The sequence below is a fragment of the Hippocampus bargibanti genome, linkage group LG05 (genome assembly GCF_051943395.1).
Source record: "Hippocampus bargibanti isolate YZ-2025 linkage group LG05, ASM5194339v1, whole genome shotgun sequence".
NCBI lineage: Eukaryota > Metazoa > Chordata > Actinopteri > Syngnathiformes > Syngnathidae > Hippocampus > Hippocampus bargibanti.
In genome coordinates, this window is record NC_142738.1 from 7,747,914 (window position 1) to 7,772,501 (window position 24,588).

The 24,588-nt window shown below is 39.6% G+C and overlaps 2 protein-coding genes across 7 annotated transcripts; both read left to right on the top strand.

Annotated features, from left to right (window-relative positions):
* Positions 1–945: 945 nt before the first annotated feature.
* On the top strand, positions 946–13,710 carry znf592 (zinc finger protein 592). 3 transcript variants are annotated; one of them, XM_088996867.1, is made up of 9 exons: positions 946–1,204; positions 2,061–4,129; positions 5,435–5,613; positions 5,753–5,929; positions 6,006–6,165; positions 8,552–8,797; positions 10,436–10,545; positions 11,171–11,312; positions 11,390–13,710. In XM_088996867.1, the coding sequence occupies exons 2-9, from the start codon at positions 2,081–2,083 to the stop codon at positions 11,786–11,788; spliced, it is 3,462 nt and encodes a 1,153-aa protein (XP_088852993.1). In that variant the 5' UTR covers positions 946–1,204; positions 2,061–2,080; the 3' UTR covers positions 11,789–13,710. The 3 variants fall into 3 exon arrangements, with proteins under 3 accessions (XP_088852993.1, XP_088852992.1, XP_088852994.1); XM_088996866.1 differs by lacking the exon at positions 946–1,204 and adding an exon at positions 1,537–1,675; XM_088996868.1 differs by lacking the exon at positions 946–1,204 and adding an exon at positions 1,537–1,675 and having other exon boundaries at positions 11,395–13,710.
* A 1,253-nt stretch (positions 13,711–14,963) lies between these two features.
* On the top strand, positions 14,964–23,967 carry kti12 (KTI12 chromatin associated homolog). 4 transcript variants are annotated; one of them, XR_016114955.1, is made up of 10 exons: positions 14,964–15,171; positions 15,930–15,981; positions 16,050–16,102; positions 16,192–16,247; positions 16,317–16,396; positions 16,497–16,656; positions 17,661–17,723; positions 18,717–18,783; positions 20,014–20,111; positions 23,828–23,853. XR_016114955.1 is itself a non-coding variant. In XM_088996257.1 (10 exons), exons 1-10 carry the CDS (start codon positions 15,021–15,023, stop codon positions 23,869–23,871), a joined length of 822 nt encoding a protein of 273 aa, XP_088852383.1. In that variant the 5' UTR covers positions 14,964–15,020; the 3' UTR covers positions 23,872–23,967. The 4 variants fall into 4 exon arrangements, 3 of the variants coding, with proteins under 3 accessions (XP_088852383.1, XP_088852382.1, XP_088852385.1); XM_088996257.1 differs by having other exon boundaries at positions 18,717–18,785; positions 20,018–20,111; positions 23,828–23,967; XM_088996256.1 differs by lacking the exon at positions 23,828–23,853 and having other exon boundaries at positions 18,717–18,785; positions 20,018–20,658.
* Positions 23,968–24,588: the final 621 nt, after the last annotated feature.

Here is a 24,588-nt window from a genome sequence, read left to right on the forward strand (position 1 = left end):
GACTATCGCTGAATATTCAGGAAGTCTTGTTTTCGAGTTGGTGACGATTCCTGACGTGACGTCACACGTGTTTTGGGTATTTTAGATGCTATAAAACACTTTTCTGATGTCAGTTAGGAAACAAAAAAATTATGTCGGTTGTCCTTTAAATATATTTGATTTTAATGACAAACCGGTGTTCTCTATTATGGGAAATGCACTTTGAAAACAACAAAATAACAAGAAGGGGGTGGAGCGTGAAAAGTACAGTTGGCATGATAGGGAAAATTGGCTCACTTGAGTTGGGAGGTTAAATGTCTTTGAAATTTTTATTGTATAATGTGAACATTGCCCACACATCAGATATTAATTACTCCCATTAGATGTAATAGAGTGAATCCTGGACTTATGATAGGTTACTGCTTTTAATGATTGAACTTTGGTCATCTCCTTCCTACAAATGTCCTCTGGTAGCAGCCAAAACAACATATGTATGGCCTCTTGTAAAATGGTGCTAGCACAATGGTCCAGAAGAATTCAATGCAAATTATCACAGTGGCGATGGACTGTACAGTCATGATTCGAAATATGGGTGTAAGTAGGGCATTGTGTGTATAAAAATTACACTGTGATGGAATTATTATTTAACCAGTGGCACAGCAGGTACTGGTGAGGTTGATTGTGGTCACATTAGAAATATTTCGTGACCAAAAACAGAAAACAATTTCAGTCAACAGCAGGAGGCGCTGCTGTATAAAACGCCAACCGCTTTGAGAACGGGGGGATTGGGTTCTTATTCCACCAAACCAATAATTATCAAAATGGAGTACTGTGCTGACATTAATGGAGGTACGTATGTTGAACATGTTCTCGCAAGGAAAGTTTTTGTCCATTCATTCATTCACTTTCCGGATTGCTTTATCCTCACTAGGGTCATGACGGGTGCTGGAACGTATCCTGTCTTTGAGTATAAGGCAGGGGATACCCTGAACCGGTTGCTAGCCAATCACAGGGCCCAGAGAAACGAACGACCATTCGCACTGACACTAAGGGACACTTTGTAGGGTTCAACCAGACTGCCATGCATGTTGCTGAGGAAATTGGAATGATGGACCGAGAGTGCTGGATTGGCCCAAACAATGTCACTCCAAGTCCTCTACTCGTGTATGCCAGAGAGCCAGCCTAGCTCTAGTAATAAGAAAAAGAATCACAGCCTGGTGTGCAGGTCAGTTGTGTTTAACTTTTTTTTTCATTCAACACATGCATCTATTCTTTAAAAAAGTATTTTATTAAGAGTGTGTGTTTGTGCAACGTGAATTTATTTTACTGTAATTCATTAATTAATCTGCTCAAATCTTAGTTTAATCTTTCGAATACTTCTTCAGGGAAATATTGATGGGAGAATTAATACTGAATACGTTTGAAGTGTAAAACCTCTGTCCCTTTTTGTTGAACCGCGACTGTATTTTAATGTTAGTAATCAAAGAAATAGTATGTACAGTTCTGAGTTGTGGCGCCGCCTCTCGCCTGTGAGACCAACCTCTGGGAAAAAGAAACTGGAGTATGACTTGTTGCTAGGCTAGCTACTTAGCTTCGCAAAAAACGTAGCACGCGTTGGTTAACGTGGTCCCAGTGCAAGACTACAACAGCGTGTCCCAGTAGTTTATAGAATTCTTTTGGATAGCCGGGCCAAATGGTAAGGTGGCTCATCGGTTCGAAGTGTTTTACACGGATAGCATCTTGCTAACCCGTTTGTTAGCCTTATAGCGACATGGCGATGTTAGCTCTTCGGCTAACTGATAACATCCAAACATTGAACGTGTGTTTTATATAGACACTCATCCAGTGTCGTAACTACCAACGATTTGCAAGGAGTGGACTGTATACAATATCAACATATTTTGTAGCCACATAATACATCGGAGTTTAGTAGTCGTTCAGTTTAGCTTTTTTAGCGAGATAAGAAGTTAACGTTACTGAAATTTAAAATAAATCTCCCAGTTAACGGTAGGTGAACTTTGACATGCTGTGCGCCGCTTTGTGTGGAGGATTCATTGCGATCATATTTTTGTCATGTGCAGGTTTCTGAATCTGTGCAGACATGGGCGACATGAAAACCCCGGATTTTGATGATCTTTTGGCTGCCTTTGACATCCCAGATGCCACAGGTTTGGATGCCAAAGAACCCATCCCGGAGGGGAACGATGAGGGACATCCAAAACACTCTACCAATGACAGTTTACAGAGTAATCAAGCAACCCCTGCTGTGGATATTCCTGCTGTGAGTGTAATTGTAAAAAACACGCATCACCAGGAATCATTGAACGGTTTTGGAAACGGACTCCACTCAGGATCAGCTTTGCTAAATGGATGTAATGGGCAGAGATCTGCCGAGATGGAAAACAATGTATTCAGTAAGTCTTTTATCTCTGCTCTGAATGGGGAATTTTCAAGTGAATTTCTTGGAAAGGCACCCATTCAACACAAACATGATGCATCACCGCTTTTTTCCCAATCATATGTTCACTCAAGTCCTATTTCCAGTCCTGAGTATGAAGACAGTTTAATAAGAAGACAACATGTGAATTCTAAGCTACAGAGATCATGTTTCCCCGATGAATCGAATTTGATGGAACCCTCATCAGCAGACAAGGCAGAAAAGACTGAACTTAGTGTTTTCAATGAGCTACGGGAGGGGAATGAGTTGTCCAGGAGAAGACATGAGGAATCACCTGACACTATTATCAGTAATAAAATGACAAGAGCACACAGTGGCCTTCCTCGTCTATGCAGTAACAAGACCATAAGTGACACTACCTGCAACGTGGGACCCTCTGTGGATGGTCCTGACTCATTTTCACAAATCAAGCCATACACTTCTCAAGTGCCATCTTGCCTTGAAGCTCTAGTTGCTCTCAATGCCAGAAAGGAACCAAGCGAGCCAACAAGGAGTCCGAGAGAATCTCAAGCGATGAACAGCGACTGCATGAAATATAGCCCCATGGTGCCCATCTCCCCGCATAGTCCCATGAGCACATTGGAAGCGGTGAAGCGCCTCATGAAGCCACCCGACAGCCCAGTGAGCATCTGTAGCGACAGCAGCGGCAAGGCTGGAGGCTCGCCAGCTGTCATACCCAAAGTCCGAATAAAGACCATCAAAACCACCACTGGGCAGGTGAAGCGCACCGTGACTAGCGTGCTGCCTGACTCCGAAACGGATGACGTCCACTCAGCCTACGAGTCTTCGCCATCTCAGAGTTTGTTGAGTGAAGATGGAGCTGATTCACCAAAAGTCTTGCACAGCAAATCAGAAGAAACCCCCAGGAGTCAGACGGTATTCCAGAATTCACCCATCCGAAAATCAACTGCACTTCGAGCACATAAGCCAAAGAGAATATCTTCTGGTAAAGGACATACAGGAAGCTCGAGCTTCCTACCAAAAGCAGCGCACCTTGCCACTTTGAACCTCGTCCCTCACAGCGTGGCCGCCTCAGTGACCGCCCGTTCCTCCTCGCATCAATCCAACCAGCATGCGCTTTCCTCAACTGTGTGCAGCACCGTCCCGTTAGTGCATCAGATCAAAACTTGGCCACAAACGTCCGCCCCTAACACAGCAGCCAGCACCCTAAACCGTCTTCTGACCAACGCCAACCCCGTGCCTACATACGTGCCCGACCTGAATCCCCCACCCGACAGCGACATCCACCTTCCGGCGCGAGGCTACCGCTGTCTTGAATGCGGGGACTCGTTCGGGGTAGAGCGTAGCCTTGCGTTCCATTACACTCGTAGGAGCGTCCACATCGAGGTGGGATGCATGCACTGCGCCAAGACCGTGGTGTTCTTCAACAAATGCGCCCTGCTGGCGCACGCCAGGGAGCACAAGAAAAACGGAGCGGTGATGCAGTGCACGCAGCTCCACATGAAACCCATCGCAGAGGCGAACATGTTTGTGCCTCTCAGTACTGAGCCACTTCAAACGGATTCCCACGCCACACCAGCCCGCTCACTTAAAAGTCAACCCGTCATGCCTCTCTATCCAGACAACGTCACCCACCACAGATTGCGGTGTTTGGAGTGCTACAAGCAAATGTCGGACCACCGAGCACTCACTATCCATTATCAGTCCCTGTCGCATGATAAGAAAGGATTGGTGGGTAGACTCTTTTTGCAATATGATAAACTAAGATGAATGAATGGCATGTCATTGATTTGAGGGTCAACAAATGAAGCACATTTTATGATAGGATTGTTTCTTTAGGTGGTATGGATTTGATTAACTCATTCGCTGCCATTCCCGAATTTGTTCGAGAATTTGAAAACAATGTGACACGGAACGCCATTCCCAAATTTGTTTGGGTTTCGGTTTTTCTTGCACAGGTGCTGATAAAGCGCTGGTCAGACATCTGGCACTGTTTTTTTCTCTTCCACGAGAGGGCAGCATTTGCCCTTTGTCCATGTTAGGATTTTGATTTGGATTTACCTTTATTAGTCTCACAGTGGAGACATTTACATTTCACAGCAGCAAAGTTATGAAGGGAAGAGGAAAGGAATGAAAGAAGTAAAAAACAAAATACAGGAGCTGCTGTAAAGGCAGCCACTCTTTCGGCGCTATCTGTAAGTCAAAAGAACAAAAAAAAAATAACAAATATGACAACACAAAGACAAAGAGAGTAATTCATACAATATATATTGTATTTTGTAGAGCTGCCCCCATCTCAAGCTCAGATAACTCCACACCCATATAACTTGGGAATCAACTCTTTTTATGATGAAAGAAGAGACTATAAGCTTTCTAACACTATTGATTTTTTATATAGTCCTAAAACTCAATATTAATAACAATAATTCATTTCATTTTTTAAGCGCCTTTCAAAACACTCACGCTCACTTTACAGTCACGGGATAAGTTTTTCTGTGGCTGAGCAGTGGCAGTCACACGCACCAGCGTTCATTCAACCCGGAAGTAACTCAAATAGATGGAAAGCTAGCTAGATAGCTAATAGATAGTGGTGTATTTTCAATTTTTTTCTATATATAAGGCGCACCTTTAATTGATCAAAACGTTTTTCAAATGTAATATATACATATGTATACGTTTGCCAAACATAAGGCACGTCACATTATAATGTGCGACAGTAAAGGCTGGGGTTACGCACTACTACTTCTAAGGTGGAGGGAAATGGAGTCGGTGGCTGGTGACAGTAATTGTGAGTATAAGGCGCATGTTTTTTTTGGGAAGAAAATCAAGGCTATTGGGTGCGCCTTCTACACCAGAAAATTGGTCTATTGTCCATTCAATGAAGTGCCTCCACTCATTTATGTTCAGATTCATGTATTTCTTCTGTCTGTTTCCGTTAGCACACTTTCAAATCTAATCTAAATTTACTGGACTCATCCGTACACTCAATTGTTACATTTTCTACCCTCCCCTCCCTTGTCGTCTCTTCCCAAACAGACGTGCAAACTTTGCTCCATGTTGCTACCCAACAAGTGCAGCTTGAAAGCCCACCAGCGCATTCACGCATTCAAGCCCCCTTTTTGCTGCCCCGAGTGTGGCGCCGTGGGTCATTCCAACAATATTCAAAAGCACGTCAGGGAAAATTGTCTCCACTATGCACGCAAAGCCTGGTACAAGTAAGTTAGCGTGAAGGAGGAGGTTTGACGGGACAAATTTCTGGCATTTTTAATCTGATTTGAGAATATTTTGGACTAAAATCAAGAGCTGCTGACTCCACCTTGACCACACTTTCACCCTGATGTTCTTTCCCTGCAGATGTCTTCACTGCGAAGTGGTTTTCAAGACTCTTCTAGGACAAAAGTCACACATTGAAGAGAAACACTGTGAAATTCTTCACAAATGTTCCGCCTGCCCCGTGGCCTTCAAAACTTTAGTCAGCTACGAAGCTCATTTAAAGAAAAAACATCATCATGCTAGCAGAGTCCCTCCTCAGTACGTTTCACTTGGCCACATCACTTTAGTGTCGGTTTTCTGGTTCCTCTGAACTAAAAATCTGTTCTTTTCACAGGTTCACCTTCAAATGCTCGTGTGGTGACATTTTCCAAAAGAAATGGTTACTCTTTCAACATTTTCATCAGGATGCGAACAAGCGTCTGTGTTGCGTGTTTAAATGTCCGGAATGCAACTCTGTCTTCTCTCAGAAGCAGCCGTTAATGCAGCATTTTAAGGTAAGCCTTGATTCATTTCAACCACATTCCAATTTTGCGATGGTGAACTATGTCTGGGAGGAATGCTTTTGGAATGGAATGCGGGTGGACATTTGAAGCCATGAAAAAGGATGAAACGACACAAAAATGTTCATCATTTCGGCAGTTGAACTAAAATTAATTCAATATATAGCTGCACGTGGCCCAAAAAAATGGCCCAAGCGCCATTTGCTTGTCATTGATTTAAAAAAAAAAAAGCTTTACTATTCTTCTATAACAATTTTGTTTTTCTTTTTAATTATAGATCAAGGCTGTCAGTCATTTTTTGCTGTGGGCCACAATGTAGTTATGGTTTCCCCTCTCGAGGGCCGTTATGAATTTGGTTAAGCCATTAGAATGTTTAATCCCCTCCACATATTACATGTAGAGTGCATAACAACATAGTGAATAACTTGTTTTCAAATCTGAAGTCAAGAATAATGACTGTTATCTTGGTTTACATCCAAAAAAATGACATTTTGGTTAGGATTTTTGCAAGCATCATGGAATTTGCTTTCGCGGGCTGAAAAAAATGTGTGGCGGGCCAGATTTGGCCCCCGGGCCTTGACTTTGACACTTCTGTTATAGATTATATCAAAATAAAAAAAACACTTTTTCCTGTTCAGGTTCAAGGATGATTAGATTAGACATGCTCATCAAATTTCATGCTGATCGATGAGACTACAGATTTTTTTTTCCTCCAATTTTGAGAGAGCACAATTTGAGTACATTTTCAAGGGATCCATCCGGGCCGCACCTTATACGCATTTTGACAGCCACTGGCGCAACTCTGGAACTACACTGCGCCATCGCAAGTCTAACACATATTGCTACATGATCTATGCTACATATTACATACTTCTCTGAAAATAGCGAAATAATTACATTTCATTAAACAGCGATTGAAACTGATCGTTTTCCTTCAGAGGTTTCAACTTTCGTCATCTGCCATCTTACCTTACCGATATCGAGCCATAATCATCTTGCATTTGTTTCGTGCCTTCCAAAGTCGAGGTGAAGGATATTTCAGGTTTTTCCATGATCCACCGGAAACTGCTGAAAGGGTTAATCTAATATTCATTTACCCATGGTGCATTGCATTATTTACATTGAATTTGGCGGATACAGCAGTAGAACATGAGTAACACTAGTACATGAGTAGACATAAGAAATTATTGTGGCAAGTCTGTTCTCTTTTTCTTATCTGTAATACTGTCAAATATGAAAATAGCACAAGTGATTTTGTGGTAACTAAAGAAAAGTGAACATATTTGTTTATTTTATGTCTGAATACATTCTTTGACTTGAATTAAAATTGTTGATATATGATTCGCTGTGGCGGCCCCTTGAAGGGAAAAGCCGAAAGGAAAATAAGATATAGTACAAAAATATTTTTTTCTCTGTTTTTTCAATTGTAATTTAGAAATATCATGCTCCAATGAATATATTTTGGTTTATTTCAATCAGTTTTGTATACTTCAGCAATCTAGTTAATTAAATAGGGCCCCATCAATTTTAAGTACGTTAGTCATTATTTGCCGAAAAATATAATAATTTGGAGTTGTCTATCTAGCTAGGTAGTTATCTATTAACCATCTACTAGATAGCTAGCTAACTTGATCTAATTTGAGTTATTCCCGGTTGAATGGGATCACCGTTGCTGGCTACGTAGCTAGCTATTTGCCATCTATTAGCTGTCTAACTAGCTAGCTTGCTATCTATTAGTTATCTATTAGCTAGCTAGCTAACTTGATCTATTTGAGTTATTCCCGGTTGAACGGGGTCGCCGTTGCTGGCTACCTGGCTAGCTATCTATTTGCTATATATTAGCTGTCTAACTAGCTAGCTTGCTATCTATTTGTTATCTATTAGCTAGCTAGCTAACTTGATCTATTTGAGTTATTCCCGGTTGAACGGGGTCGCCGTTGCTGGCTACCTGGCTAGCTATCTATTTGCTATCTATTAGCTGTCTAACTAGCTAGCTTGCTATCTATCAGTTATCCATTAGCTAGCTAGCTAACGATCTATGTGAGTGATTCCCGGTTGAGTGAACGCTGGCGCATGTCGCTGCCGCTGCTCACCCATAGAATAACTGATCCTCCGACTGTAAAGTGACCTTGAGAGTTTTGAAAGGCGCTGATAAATGAAATGTATTATGATTATTCTTATTAATTTTAGAATTTGGCCCCCTTTTCAGATCCTTTTTTAATTCACTAGATGCATCCCTGCATTTTACGTGTTGCATTCACAATCCTTTAATTAAAACTTAAAACTTCATTTTGCGATGTTTCGTGTTATGTATTGGATTGGATTTTTTATTAGTCTTGCAATGGTTATGTGTCAATATGCCAATTTCTTTTTTCGACAGAGTGTACATGGAGGAGAGGCGAGACCAGAGACAGAGGTGAATAGTGCACAAAGTAACAATAGTGGTTTGCAACGGGCGGCTGGTCCCATCGATGCCCTGGTAAAACGCACCGAGGCTCCCCCAAAAAAGCCAGAGAAGGACAGCAATCCTTCAGTGAGGTCATCTGGCTGGACGTGTGGGGAATGTCTCCAGTGTTTCCCTGAGCGAGACCTTTACGTGTCACACCTGAAGTCCAAGCATGGAAAGGTGAGGAATTACTAACATTCAGTTTTTTTTTACCCACTATACATACTTTTTTATTTTCATCACTCACACACACATAATTCTCAGAAGAGGCCTGATGTGCTTGCTTTCAGCTGTTTGTCACACCCAGTTGCAGTTTTCTGTAAAACTGACATATCAAAAAAAAATAGACATTGTAAATTTGAACACCAAAATGTCCAACCCAACCAAATTTCTTTTGGAAAATTTCAGTAGCTTAAACCTCATATGTTAAAGGGTCAATTTTACCCGTTTCCATTTTTTGTGTTGACTTTTCCTTTCTTCAAAACTGTTCTAAAATATCCCAATGGGATAGAAAATATGTTGTCTCTCTTTTTAAGTATATTTATCAAATTTCAGAAACAGTTGTTGCTGATGTCACTTATTTCAGTTTTTTGTGTGGATATTTCATGCGGGTAAAAATGACCCACAACATAATCAACGTGAGTTTTTTTTTCAACATAATATGAGGGTTGAGGTAAACTAAGTGAAATTAGAATAGGCACACTTCAGCGATCATACAAAAACACTCAAAGGCTTTTATTTGCTCTCTTGAAAACAAAAAAAACAATTATTGGAGGGCCTTCTCTGCCTTTTCTTGCCTGCATATTATTACACTCCATCTCTCGGTTTGACCTCTAAAAAAAAAAAATGTGATTTAGGTGGGGACCATTGGATTCACTTTAATGTAAGAAAATTGGGATTGGATTGAATGGATTGGATTTCCCCTTTATTAGTCTCGCAGTGGAGAAATTTATATTTCACAGCAGCAAAGTTATGAAAGGACTGAAAGAAATAGTAAAACAAAATACACGAGCTGCTGGAAAGGCAGGGACTCTCGCGGCGCCGTCTTGAAGTTAAAAGAACAAAAAAAATAACAAATATGACAACACAAAGACTCAGTACATGTTGCTAATCTATGACCTTAATAATAATAATCCATTCCGTTTCTAAGCGCCTTTCAAAACTCTCAAGGTCACTTTACAGTGGCAGGATGTTCTTCTCTGGGTGAGTAGCGGCAGCCACACACGCCAGCGCCGACTCAACCCCGAACAACCCAAACAGATAGAAAGCCAGCAAGCGAGATCAAGTAACTCAAGTGTTATTTATTATTTTGTTTCCTTTTTTTCAAAATGTTTAATGAGCTTCTTATGCTGCAAAATCCAGCTATCCAGCTAGCTATCTGGCTAGCTATCTAGCTATCTATTTGCTATCTAACTAGCTATCTACTTGCTATCTATTTCCTATGTATTAGTGATCTAGCTGGCTTGCTAGCTATCTCGCTAGCTCTCTATTAGCTATATAGCTATCTAGCTGTGCTTATAAAAGGTTTCAACAATTTCCTGTATTTTTCCCCCGTTTGTTTTTATGAAGTGTAAAAGTAAATAGTGTGCGCAATTTCCCAGTTAGAGCGCTGTAAAAGCATTATCTAATCTTATTGGTTAAACATGTCACATATTGGGACAAGTTAATATCAACTCAAATGAATGCAAACAGATACAGTATCCGATTATCCAGAAACAATAAAGTCATTTCATAGATTTCTTCAGCATCATCTGGAGTACATGCAGTTCAACCAGATCAATTGTTCACATGTGACATTTAAATGTTTCCTGTCCTCAGTCATTAAAGCGCTACCCCTGCCGACAGTGCGAGCAGTCATTCAACTCCACACCGAGCCTCAGGAGACATATTCACAGTCATCATGGCAAGAAGAAAATGTACATTTGTTGGTAAGATCACGTCTTTATTGCACAATGGGATCTAGAAAGCATATTGCAGGACACTAGTTGATTTGTATTCTAGAACAATTTTAACAACAAAAAAGGAAATAGATGAAAGGGTTTATTCAGCCGTCATCTGTACTTGTTTGAAGGTGTCGGATGTTTCGCTCCTCATCCGAGAAGCTTCGTCAGCGACATAAAATTTTGCTGGTAGCTCTGGCCCTCTCTCTCTCTCCCTATATATATATATATATATATATATATATATATATATATATATATATATATATATATATATATATATATAGAGAGAGAGAGAGAGAGAGATATAGAGAGAGAGAGAGAGAGAGAGGGGGAGAGAGAGAGAGGGGGGGGGGGGGGGGGGGGGGGGGCAGGTCTATCAGCAGAATTTTAGGTCGCTGACGAAGCTTCTCGGATGAGGAACGAAACGTTTGACACCTTGAAAGTAGTACAGATGACGGCTGAAGAAACCTTTTCATCGATGGACCACTCCTGTACGACTGAGAGCTTACACATACGATTTGAGAAATAATTTGACTATGACTTCAGAAGCCAGGAACTTCTTTTATATTTGATCCCTTTGAAACTTACCATTTAAATGGACCGTCTTCAGGTATTGCACAGACAGAAAGACGACATTTACCAGCAGTGTGATGATGAAGAACCACATCAGTCTGATGCATGGCATCAAAAATCCTGACCTTGGCCAAATGCCGAAAGCCTCCATTGAAGAATGCAAGAACATTTTGGGCAAGGTAACAGCATTTCTTTCGCAATAACTGTGTGAATATTACTGGTCATCACACAAACCTTTTTTGTTTTGTTTTTTGAGCGCAGGAATCAGGACCGCCCACCGCAGACAAGGAGGAGGGTCAGGATGTGGTCATTTCCCAACTGGCTCCTTCAGCCAAGCGTCCAAAAATGCAGTTCCGCTGCTCCAAGTGCGGATTCATCACGGATGACAACATCCAGTTCCAGGAGCACATTGCGACGCATAAAAGCACTCAAAACACTCCCCAGTGCCTTCTCTGCGGCCTGTGCTTCACATCGCCGCTGTCCCTCAGTAGACATCAGGTTATCGTTCACAAGGTTAGAGATCTGGAGGCGGATGATTGTCTCAAAGCCAAGCCCTCGCGGACAGACCAGGTCTCGCATTCAAATCTCAACCAGACATGAGGACAGTGACGTCAATGTCTGCACATTTCTCAAGCTGCTTTCAGTCTGGAACTAGCACGCACTGATCGATGCTATACATGATCATGCTTTTTTTTTTTTTTACAGGGTCGCTGCAGCACATTAAAAAAAGAAACAAATATTTTTATACACACGCAGGTTTCATAGATTTTTATTTAACCATTGCATGCTGGCTGTTATGCAATATGCCTGCCTGCACGTGGCACTCGTATTACTGTTAATTATTTTTGGTTTCTTTTAAGCAAATATTTCATCTACCTTGATAAAGGACTAACGAAACTGGGATTATAGTTTTGGTACAAACCAGCTTGTGTTTTTTTTTGTCACTTTTGTAATGAACTGCAATTTGATTGCTTAAAGGACAACCGACGCCTCCAGACAAGTTGTGTCCATAATTTGTAAAATCACTTCAAATGACTTCTACTGAGCTTATTTTACAAAGATTCCACGGCATATAGCTATATTTTACATTTTAAGACTCACGCTGAATATTCAAGAAGTCTTGTTTTCGAGGTGGTGACGATTCCTGACGTGACGTCACATCAGGAACGCCACTGACCGAGAAAGCGACACACAATGCATTTTGGGTACTTTTTTTGGTCTGAAAACCTCATGTTGATCCGTGTTGATGGCGAAATTAGAAGGAAACCATAAATAACGCGATGGTGAACAGTTGTGTTGCTCCAAGACTACTATTTGATACTAGTTGACAAATTCCCAGCAGACAAATCAGCCCATTTCCAACGGAGCTTCGGCGCCATCTTGTGCATTTTCTGGGACGCTACATTGGAGTCCTGATGGCTCGAATTGACTTCTTTAATTGATTGCAAACATTTATGCTTTCCTCTTCTGAACATATTCATAACTGAATGAGGAACAAGAAATCATCTCCGAATTTGAAGGCATTGTTTTGATTCTGGAGCAAGGCAAGACGTCCTGGCATGACGTCACGAACAAGGGGGCAGGACCTTCTGAAACTCGCCATTTCCGGGGTCATTTTGAAGTACACTTTAACTCGTTTTTATTGGTGTTTTGCATTTGACTAAAAATATCAGCCTGCGTGTTTTCGGTATTTTAGATGCGATGAAACATTTTTCTGATGTCAGTTAGGAAACAAAAAAATGGTGTCGGTTGTCCTTTAAATCTTAGTATTAATACCACCAAATGGCATTCTGGGCACTCTTTTCATGCACTATTCATTTAAAAGCATTACTAATGACCATAAACTGATGCAAAAACCTTACAGAAGTGTGGCTGCGGAATAAGAACCGTTTCACTCAATGAGGATTATATGCTTTTATTTGCTTTTTTTGTATGTGTGTGTGTGTGTGTGTGAAAGGTTAGAAAGGGGACGCAGAGAAAGTTGTTGAATGTGAGGTTTTTGCAGTTCTGAAAATACCTCAAACTATCATAAAATGTCTTTTAGAGGCACGTCAATTCTGTAATGTCAAAAAACGAAGGTACTTGAGTCAGGATCAGGCCAATTGTATTATGACAAGCAAAAATATGAAAGGTGGCAAGCAAGAGGATGCCTTTATTGAGTGTTTTGTGTTGGAAGTGTGACAGTAACTACCTCCATGGTAAATGGCAGTGATTGTTCAATGTGCAAATGAGTCAGAGTTAATCTCAGTGCAATGCAGAATCTATTATCCCACAATATTAAATTTTATAAATTAATTTTGGGAACCATATTGTCTCTGTTAAGTCATATTGACTTGTTATGAAAGTGCTACGACTTCTTAATTTTCTACTTGAATGTGGCTGCTCAGTCTGACATGCATGATTTGTCCTTTTGTGCCCAATGAAGAATTTCAAAAAATACCTTTGATACCATATACAGGGAGAACTTGTATACCTGCCATAAGAAATCTATCATAATGACATCTATTCAGCATGCAGTGGCCCATGTGCCTTACTGTTATGTTCGCCATGAATAAATAATTGGTGGATTTAATTATATTTATGTCATGCCTTTTTTTGGATGGGTCACTACGAATTTAAATGTGATTGCAGTGTCTGAAACTCATGACAAAAAGTTAGTGGAGACCAGGGCAGACAATTCTGAAAAGTTGACTGCCCGGCCATAAAGTTGCCTGCCCCATTTTTCACAACTTGAAACACAATAAGACTAATCGCAAAAAAAAAAAAAAAAACATTGTTGCAAAGTATAAAGGATTTTTTTTAATTAAAGAAGTACCTACAACAAATGCTCCCTTGCTTATTTTATGGTAAATTGCTGAAGATTTTGCTCCAGTTGTCATTTGTCGTCATAGTGCACAATGCAATGTTAGCGTTGTGTTGTCTGCTAAAAGCCACGTGGACTCCTCTTTCTAAGCGCCTTTCAATACTCTCAAGTACACTTTACAGTCACGGTATAGTCCGAAGCACGAAACAGGCTTCTGATTTGCTGCCGCACCGAGTATGCAAATTCCCAAACGAACGTTTGTTTGGTAATTTGCATACTACGAACATTTGTTTGGCAATTTGCATGCTCGGCACGGCAGCCAATCAGAAGCCTGTTTCGTGCTTCGGACTATACCGTGACTGTAAAGTGTACTTGAATGTTTTGAAAGGCGCTTAGAAAGAGGAGTCTACGTGGCTTGTAGCAATTTGCTTGTAGCTTTTGCTTTATTGAATAAAACAAACGTTTGATTTAAAAAAAAAAAAAAAAAAATCCTTGAAGTTGTCGGCCACCCGGGCTGAGACGTTTGGAAAGTTTTATGCCCCGGGCCTCCGGGCAGACATTTTTTCAAACACTGGTGATTGGTATCAACACTATTTGATCATTATAAGAAAGATGGAATATTTGATGCGGCATCCCATTGACACCAAATGACACCAGAATGGTGATTTATTTTTATTAAAATATTGAGACCATCCTTCCCCACTTTAACTACTTGTCTCCAGCCTGGAGAGCAGAAGCAAATACATTTTAATTAAATAACAATTTAATAATGCAAAGCAAACATTTTGGAGAGCAGGACTTTTGTTGTTTGTCATTCATGTTATTCGTCGCCGTAAATTCTATGTGGAATTTGCACGGATCTTTAATGAAATAATTGGGTTCTGTCTCATTTTATTTCAGAATGAATTTTAGTTCGATAAGTAATTTATTGACTTAATTCATCACCAAAAAAACCCTCTTTTTTATTAGCACCACCTTTTGGCCAAAACAAAATCGTTTTAGTTATCACATCCGGGTTGTAGTTGAAATATGACACACCACAACACTGCCTCGTGTGGCTATCTCAACTCCAAAATTTAAAGTCATGCCTTTAATAGTGATATGTGGTTATCCGTGCAGTGGTAAAACTCGACGAGCGGAGGAATTGAAAGGTTATTTCGAACAAAACACTGACAGAAAAGTTCACATTGTGGGAGACTCACCTTTAGCCGCTGAGAAGAATGCTGTGTATGCAGGCATGTATTAAGCTAGCCGCTCGAACAATATTCGATCGTGGGAATTGTAATAATATGCAATATAATATAGCTTTATGTTGGTATTTATGTAGCCGTTTTGTCAATGAATGAATGTTAAAATGACGTGAGGTCTTGGTTTTCGCAGCAGCGTAATATACTGCATACAAAGTTAGGGAAAGTCGTGAATTTGAACGACACTTTTTCGTGTCCTTTTTTTAAAACGCAGTCATTTGGCAACAACATTACTACAACTAAATATATTATTGAAGTGTTTTTCCACTGAACCAAACCAAACAATCTAATTTTATTAGTTCCCGGAATCATTAATCTGGACATTTTCGTACTCGTGTCTGTGGTGAGCGTTATAATAGTGTACATTAGAACTAAATAAAAGACAAAGAAGCGTTCATTCTTTATACATTCAATTCGTATAAAAATGTATTTTTGTTTACATTTTCTTTTGTTTCACCGTTCAAATGAACTGTCTGTATTGTGTCAATAGTCGCTTTATAACGTGAGTATTGTGGTCAAAATTAAGAATAACCCCACCAAATCGTTAGATTTAACATGTATGTAATTTTACGATGATGATTTATTAATTATGATTTCCGTGGTTTGTGTTATTAATATTCGAGCACATTTATGTCTTGTTTGTCTTAAAAAAGAAAGGGAGAGAGAAGAAACATCTTTGGATATGGCTTCAAAATCTAATACAAATGCACATGTTTGTATGAAATAAGCGTGGTTGCTTGTTGCAGATTCTCAAAAGGAAAAACAGGTCCGAGCTGCACTGAAAGCTGAAGTGGAGAGGTGGGTGCTCAAGTGATACTTTTTTTTCATTCTCTCTGACCTTTTTAATGTGTGCTCTTGTTATACAGGAAAGTCAACAAGGAAGACATTGTAATTTTAGATTCCTTAAATTATATTAAAGGTAATGGATAATATGACTTGAGTCAGTTCATATAAACTATACATGTCCAACTTTACCCATGAAAACCTTTTCACCATAATATATTGCAGGCTACCGTTATGAGCTTTTCTGTCTCATTAAACATGCACAGACACCACACTGCCTGGTAAGTAGATTCACACGATGCCAATTTAAAAAAAAGCAGTGCAAATGATGTAAAAACGATTCTTTTAAGGTGTATTGTTTAACGTCAGATGAAGTGAGCTCAACGTGGAACACCAGCAGAGATGCAGAGGAGCAGTACACACAAGACATGTAAATCCAAATCCATTCGCATCAACAACATATTCACGTCTCAAAAGTCTTAGCAGACAAAGCATTACGAGTATATTGACATTGAACCTATTATCTGCAGCTTGGATGCATTAATTCTGCGGTTTGAAGCGCCAGACTCCAGAAACCGCTGGGACAGTCCGCTTTTCAACATCCTCCAAGATGACGCGCTACCATTTGATGCCATCGCAGACGCGCTATTCAAAAGGAAAGCACCGCCACCCAACCAATCCACTCAAAGTGTAAGGTACACATTAAGAATGAGAAGGAAAAAAAGGAAATATCTTTGTCTGTGTTTTAAAGTGCTCTATAAATGCAGTTGAGGTGAGTTGAGTTCAAGGACAACCGACACCATTTTTTTGTTTCCTAACTGACATCAGAAAAAAGTTTTATCGCATCTAAAATACCCAAAACACGCAGGATGATATTTTTACTCAAATGCAAAACACCAATAAAAATGAGTTAAAGTGTCCAAAAACTACTTCAAATTGAACCCAGAAGTGGCCAGTTTCAAAAGGTCCCGCCCCCTTGTTCGTGATGTCACGGCAAGACGTCTTGCCTTGCTCTAGAATCAAAACAATGGCTTTCAGATTCGTAGAAGATGCTTTCTTGTTACTCATCCAGTTATGAATCTGATTCAAATAGTTCTGAAGAGGAAAGCATAAATGTTTGCAATCGATTAAAGAAGTCCTTCCGTGTCATTTTGAGTAGTATGGACTGCAATGTAGCGTCCCAGAAAATGCACAAGATGGCGCCCAAGTCGTTGGAAATGGGCTGATTTGTCTACTGGGAATTTGTGTCAGCTAGTATCAAATAGTAGTCTTGGCGCAACATACAACGATTCACCATCGCGTTATGTGTTTTCCTTCTAATTTCACCATCAACACGAATCAACACGAAGTTTTCAGACTAAACAAAGTACCCAAAATGCATTGTGTGCCGCTTTCTCGGTCAGGGGCGTTCCAGATGTGACTTCACGGTAGGTATCGTCACCAACTCAAAAACAAGAGTTCCTGAATATTCAGCGCAAGCCTTAAAACGTAAAATATAGCTATATGCGGTGGAATCTTTGTAAAATACGCTCAATAGAAGTAATTTGAAGTGATTTTACAAATTATGGACACAAAATGTCCGGGGGCGTCGGTTGTTCTTAAACACAACATCTCAACTTCATTGAAATTGGATACGTACAATTTTGTTTTTTTCAACTGATATAAGTGCAGTAACATTGTCTGTGTCTCTTCAGCAACCACTCTCATCTGCAAACTTCCTGTACGAGTTAGACAAGACCACGCAGGATGTGTTAATGGTACGTTTTAGATTCTCTGGTCTTAGAATCCATGTGACGGTCTAAATTAGGCGTAATCACACATATAAGGACTTGTGATTGTAAACACTGAGCAGGTACACCGTTTCTTATCATCTTCTGAGCGGATTGGTATGCTTAAGTTAAGTGAAATGCTCGCATTTGGCCCAATCCTTGCCATTTGCGAACCCCGCTCATTCACTGCTGGTGACATTCATATATTTCAATAGAAATCCAACCAATTACTGCCACTGAAGAATATTTTTTTCTCATTCTCTTAACTCATTCACTGCCAGACATGTGCACAAATGTGTCCATTCCAATGCCAAGGTTTTTGTCGTTTTCACTCATTCCAAGACCCACAAAATATTGAGTTTTAAGACTACATAAACATTCAATAAAACATTAGAAACCTTAGACTATCTTCTTTTATCAGGAAAAAAAATAGTTCCTAAATCATACGGTTCTGAAGTAATATAAGTTTGAAATGAGGGTGGCTGTCCAAAATACAATGTAATGCTTACTTTATGGTTTATATAGTGCTTTAACAACAGCTGAAGCTGGAGCAAAGCGCTAACATGGAAAAAGGGGAAATGCTGCCCCTTGTGGAAAAGAAAAAAAAAACATTGCCAGAAGTCTGGCCAGCACTTTTATCAGCACACAAGCATGAAAAAAAGCAAAATCTGAACTAATTCGGTAAAGTTCTAATTTCAATTCCCGTATGAATTTGTGAATGGCAGTGAATGAGTTAATTTAATGAACTTGATGATAAGGATAAGAGGTTGCTTAAAAATACACAGATAGTTCTCTTTTTGGTGTATAGTTTGACAGTAAATGTTGATATCAGTAGCATTCAAAGGCTTGAAGGCTTTTTTTTTTTAAAACAGTGTTCATAGTACCAAACAGTTGCTCAAATCAAAAAAGTGTCGAATGACTCAGTCTGAGTTAATTTGTAGTGTCATTGCCAATGAATTAATTTTCTTCCCTTTTTTTCAGGCCATTTTCAATGCACAGAAGACAAGTGTTCCTGGAGACAGCATTTCAGTTCCGGGAGCGACTGAGAAAATATCCTTTTTGGGGGGGGGGTAACAAGTCGCATAAAAATGTCAGGATGTTTATAGTTTGTCTGCAGGTAGGCCACATATATAGTTGTTCACCTCATAGCATTTTGTTGACACATGAAGCTTCACCACCTGTGGAGAGATGGTGTGATAACTGACTTGTCTGAAGAATCATCCCAAGAATGATTATGAAATGGTTAATTTCATAATTGATACCAGTTAAACCTCTGCAAAAATAACACGTTCAGCCATGTATCAAGCAAATTATAATTTCTTGGTTCTGATTGGCAACTAGAAAAAAAGAAAATGTCACGATTACATTTGCTTCTGGATTGGATTAGCCCTTAGTAGTCTTGCAGTGGAGAAATTTCCATTTCACAGCAGCAAAGTGATGAAAGGAAGAAGTAGAAAAACAAAATACGTGAGCTGCTATAAAGGCAGCCACTCTTGCGGCGCCATCTTGAAGGAGTCATAACAACAACAACAACAAAAAAAACCCGAAATAACAAATAATATGACAACACAAAGCCACGAGCAGTCATTCAATCTTAAGCACTTTCTGCACCCTTTTTGTTGTATGAAGCAGTTCGTGATCAAAGAGGAGAGGATCAAATTGTCCTTTTCACCAGTGGATCAGGGACGTCATGGTGAAATGTGCACGTCTGCTACAAGCTAAATTTTGAAAGCAAGCACGAAACTGTAGCATTGACAAAAAGAAATTGTTTCACGTTTCCTGTCCAACGTAAATCCGCTTAAATTCGAAGCTGCGACAGTACCACAATTAAAAGATTGAGATTGAAAGATTTTTATGAAACACGGTCTCATCTTGAAGTCAAAACAACAAAAAAAAAAAAAACCTACATAACAAATATGACAATACAAAGACAGTCCTTCAATCTTAAGCACTTTCTGCACTCTGTTGTATGAAGCCGTTCTAGATGAGAGTATCAAAGCGTCCTTTTCACCAGTGGATCAGGGACGTCATGGTGAAATGTGCAGGTCTGCTACAAGCTAAATGTTGAAAGCAAACACAAAGCTGTATCATCCGTTGACGAAAAGGAACTGTCTCACATCTCCTGTCCCACGTAAATCCGCTTCAATTCCAAGCCGCTACATGTTTGATTTTAAACCAAATCCTTTCATATCCCAAATCACTTGACTTGCGTCGTGGCTGATTTTGACTGAGTATTTACAACGTCATTACTCAATCTGCAAGTCCTTAACCAGAAGTTAAACATCCAGCTGACCAGAACCGTCAACATGGCCGAGCTGCGTAAATTCCGGCGGCAGTTCATCAGCTACAGCAAAATGCACCCGGCAGAGAACACGGGTCAGATTTCCAACATGTTTGTACAATATTTAAATAAAAGTCTCCTTTGATGGAAATGCCATCCATTAAAATAGAGTTGTTTTTAAATTGGAAACCTCAACTCGGCATTATTTACAAAGGAACTTTTTTCCCGTTCCTGCTTTCTGTACTTTCACTGAAAGTTAGTCATGAAGATTTGATCCAACGAAATCTCCCTTCAAGCAGGAACACAATGTCCTTAATTCTTTCCAACGGTGTGCTTGACCCGTACACAACCTTCTAAAGCCGACGTTGTTTCCCTCACATTGTTCAGATAATATGAATGATTTATTCGCTTGTAAAGATTTGGACTTATGTAAGATCATGATGAAAAAGAGTTTACATGATCACATGTTTTAATGACCGGAATGTCCCGCCCCCCACATGAGTCAGCAAACAAATATACTGATGACTCCTAATGTTTGTTATTAATGCACATTCAGCAAGCAGAAGCAAAGAATGATGGCGTCAATGTAATTCAATCTTCAGTCATTCAAAATGGTGGGATAAATAAAATAAAAGCAATGAATCCTAAATCGTCAAAATAGTAAGTACAGTGATACATTGGCTTACGAAATTAATTGGTTCCCAGACAGTGTGTGTAAGGCGAAAAGTGTGTATCCCCAAAAATTAATTTCCCATAGGAAACCATTTAAATGAGAATAATCTGTTTCCATAAAACATAATTTTCTACCTTCTAATTTTCTGAGCCTTAAAAATAGACAAAATATAGCTTATTTTATGTATAATAAATGTGCTATGGTATTATAATTAAAGAAATAAACTACTGTACAATAAAGTCGTTTTATTTACCTTTGTGATGGTCGTTGATGGCTTGGTGGAATGGAGGGGCCGGTTTCATCTGCATTAAACACTTGATGAGGAACGTAACCTTCTTCTTTCTCCATCTTGAGGAATGATCCCTTTTAGGTGCTTTCTCTGTGATAATTGTATCTAGTTCCTCATCAATTGTGTTCTGTTTAGCTGGGTTGATAGCTTTTTGCATCAAGTGTACAGATGGCTTGTGTGGGTTGTTTGTGGAGCCTGATTGATGGGATATTTTAACCTTGCAGTCCACACTCTGCCATTGAACTATCAAAGTTGAAACTCACTGTTGTCTGCCTGTCTCTTTAATGTTTAAACCACCTCCCCTCACTGCTGGGCTCTTGACCAATCACGTGGCTTTAACCGAAGACTCGGGGCGGGGAATAGAGGACCAAAAAAGTCGGCAGCCATTTTCTTTTTTGAGAACGGCTTCACTCTCTATCTGTAAACCCCACGCTCCTCACAGTTGCGTTCTTGACCAATCACGTGGCTTTAACTCAAGACTGGGGGCGAGGAATAGAGGACCTAAACAAGCCGGCCATTTTTGTTGTTATATACAGTAAAGTCTCGTTATATCGATATTCAAGGGAGTCCGAAAAAATATCGATATAACCGGGACTATCGATATATCCGACCCTGTTTGCATGTAATTTTCTCCGTGCGTGCATAGATACAGTATCGATATAACCGGGACTATCGATATATCCGATATCGATATAACGAGACTTTACTGTATATTTATATGATGTTGATATTTACAACATCCGAATTACGACCACCCGTATTGACGACCACGACCGTCAGACCGTGTTTTTTTTTTCCTACACCTGGCACCACAACGCGGAAGCAGCCGGCAACGCGTACTACAATTTTGGCCAGCCAGCACGTCACACACTCGCACAGCAATCTACTGCGTGACTACACTCAATACAGTAGTTATACAATGCAGATACCGTCTCGGCTACATCTCCTGTAGTACTGTACACTGCTTTTTTTTTTTTCCTTCGGCGTCCGCCTGAGTCCCTCTTCTGGCCGTTAGCAGGGTAAGTATAATATTTATAAATGAACTGTACAGTTTTGTATACATTACAGGTACAGTTATACAGTAATAAAAATCAATAATATGAAATAGAAAATGATAAAAACGACACAAAAAGTAATACAATTTATAAATGAACTGTAAAGTTTGTTATATAATAGTATTCAATAGAAAACTTTGCTTAAAAACAACAGATTGACATCGTATACTTTCCTGTCGGCTATTTTGAATGGATTTTGACTTCCGACCCTTTGATTTACAACCATTTTGTGGGAACGGAACCCAGTTGTAACTCAGATGTTAACTCGAAACACTGAATACATTTAGAGAAACTGTATTAGTGGTAGTTTTTCGCAGTTTAGATTGAATCATTTCATACAAAGTACTGATTTAGATGGAATTGTCACTCCTGTTGTCCACATCTCGACGCTGTTGTGTCACAATAAGAGTGATTAGCAACATTCAACTTTTTCTTTTGAGACAAGCGCTTCACTAGTAGCACCCCCTACCACAACACAACCCTTATTTCTTTTTTTCCTAATTCTTCATAAATAATGACAATAATGTGAAAAGCGTTGTCTGTTTGAGAACTTCCGCTACTTTTCGATCATTAGACGGTGCTTTGACGCCATCTTGTGGAGTTTATGTAACTAAGCAATAAAGGGGGACGCATTACAGTGCTGTTGCCTTGTGTTACGAGTGTCCTGACTTTTTTTTTTTTTTCGAGTTAATTGACGTCATCCGGCACTTTTTTTTGATTTGAGCAGCGATTTGATCGTATGAACACTGTTAAAAAAACTTCAAGCCTTTGAATGCTACTAATAATGTTTACTGTCAACCTATACACCAAAAAGACAACTACATGCATATTTTCAAGCAAACTTTTAACCTTGTCATCAAGGTTGTTAAATGAACTCATTCACTGTCATTCACAAATTTATATGGAAATTAAAAATATGACAGCGCCATTCTCGAATTTGTTTGAGTTTTGTTTTTTTTTTTTTTCATGCTTGGGTGCCGATAAAGGGCAATGTTTTTCCCTCCCACGAGGGGGCAGCATTTGCCTTTTGTCCATGTTAGCGCTTTGTTCCGGCTTCCGTTGTTGCTAAAGCGCTATATAAACCAATATGTATGTATTGCACTGTATTTTGAACAGCCACCCTCATTTCAAGCTCATATAACTCCAGACCCATATAATTTAGGAATTAACTCTTTTTGTATGATGAAAGAAGAGAGAGTCTAAGGTTTTTATCCTGCATTGGATGTTTATTTATGTAGTCCTAAAACTCAATATTGTGTGGGTCTTGGAATTCAAGTGACAATGACAACAACCCTGCCACTGGAGTGGACACATTTTTTTCACATCGTCTGGCAGTGAATGTTAACATGTCACATAAAACTCCGAAGAAGGCCTAATGAATAGTATATTCATTATCTGCGAGTGTTGTCATGCTTAAAGCATATATTAGATTATACCATAATAATAATACATTTCATTTTTAGGCCCCTATCAAAACTCTCAAGGTCACTTTACAGTTACAGGATAAGGTTTTTTTTTTCCTGTGGGTGAGCAGCGGCCGCCGTACGCCCCAGCGTTCACTCAGCATTGAATAACTCAAATAGATAGAAAGTTAGCTAGCTAGATAACAAGCTAGCTAGCTGGCTTCACTGAACCCGGAAGTAACTCAGATGGTGCGATATACCAATACTCGAAAATGTTCTTTATCCTCTGCAAAGAAAATGACTAATATTATTAAGTCATTGGCTGTGGTCAAATGGAATGCTACATTGTTTTCATAATAATCTTATTTTCCTTTGGGCTTTTCCCTTCTAGGGGTCGCCACAGCGAATCAGTGTCCTTCATCTTCAGAGGTTTGATTCACATCTTTTGTTTTGGCCAAGCTTTCACGTCGTATGCCCTTCCTGACAGAAGCCTCTGTATTTATCCGGGCTTGGGACCGGCACAATAATCATAATACAGTCAAACCTCGGTTTTCGAACGTCCCAGTTCCCATCCAATACAGTTTTCAACCAAAAATTGTGGCTTTTTTTATGCCCCGTCTACAACCGAAATTCGGTTCTCAACCAAACTGAGCGCACCGCAATGCACCACTCGATTACCCTCCGCTTCCATATACCTGACGTCCTCGTGTCGTACCTTCCTCATTGTAACCGGCACATTAGTATTGTTGAATAGCTTTTTTTTTTTTTACGAAAAAGCAGACGTGTTTGGTTGAGATCTCCGCAAATCGGATGTTATTTTCGTGTAGCTTTCCATTGTGAGTCAACGTTGTTTATATTGTTCAATCACGATTCATAAAAAGCAGACGTGTCTGGTTGAGATCCATGCAAATCGAACTGTTAGCCTCATGTAGCATTACATTCTGAGCAGACGTTTTAGTATTGTTGAATAAAGATAAACAAAGCAGTCGTGTTTGGTGAGGCGCTACCTCGTGTAGCGTCCATTGTTAGCGGACAGATTAGTATTGTTCAATAAAGATTAAAAAAAAGCAGTTGTTGTCCGGACTTAGAACAGATTATTTTTTTTTACATTGATTATAATGGAAAGTCCCATTTCGGTTTTTGAACAAATCG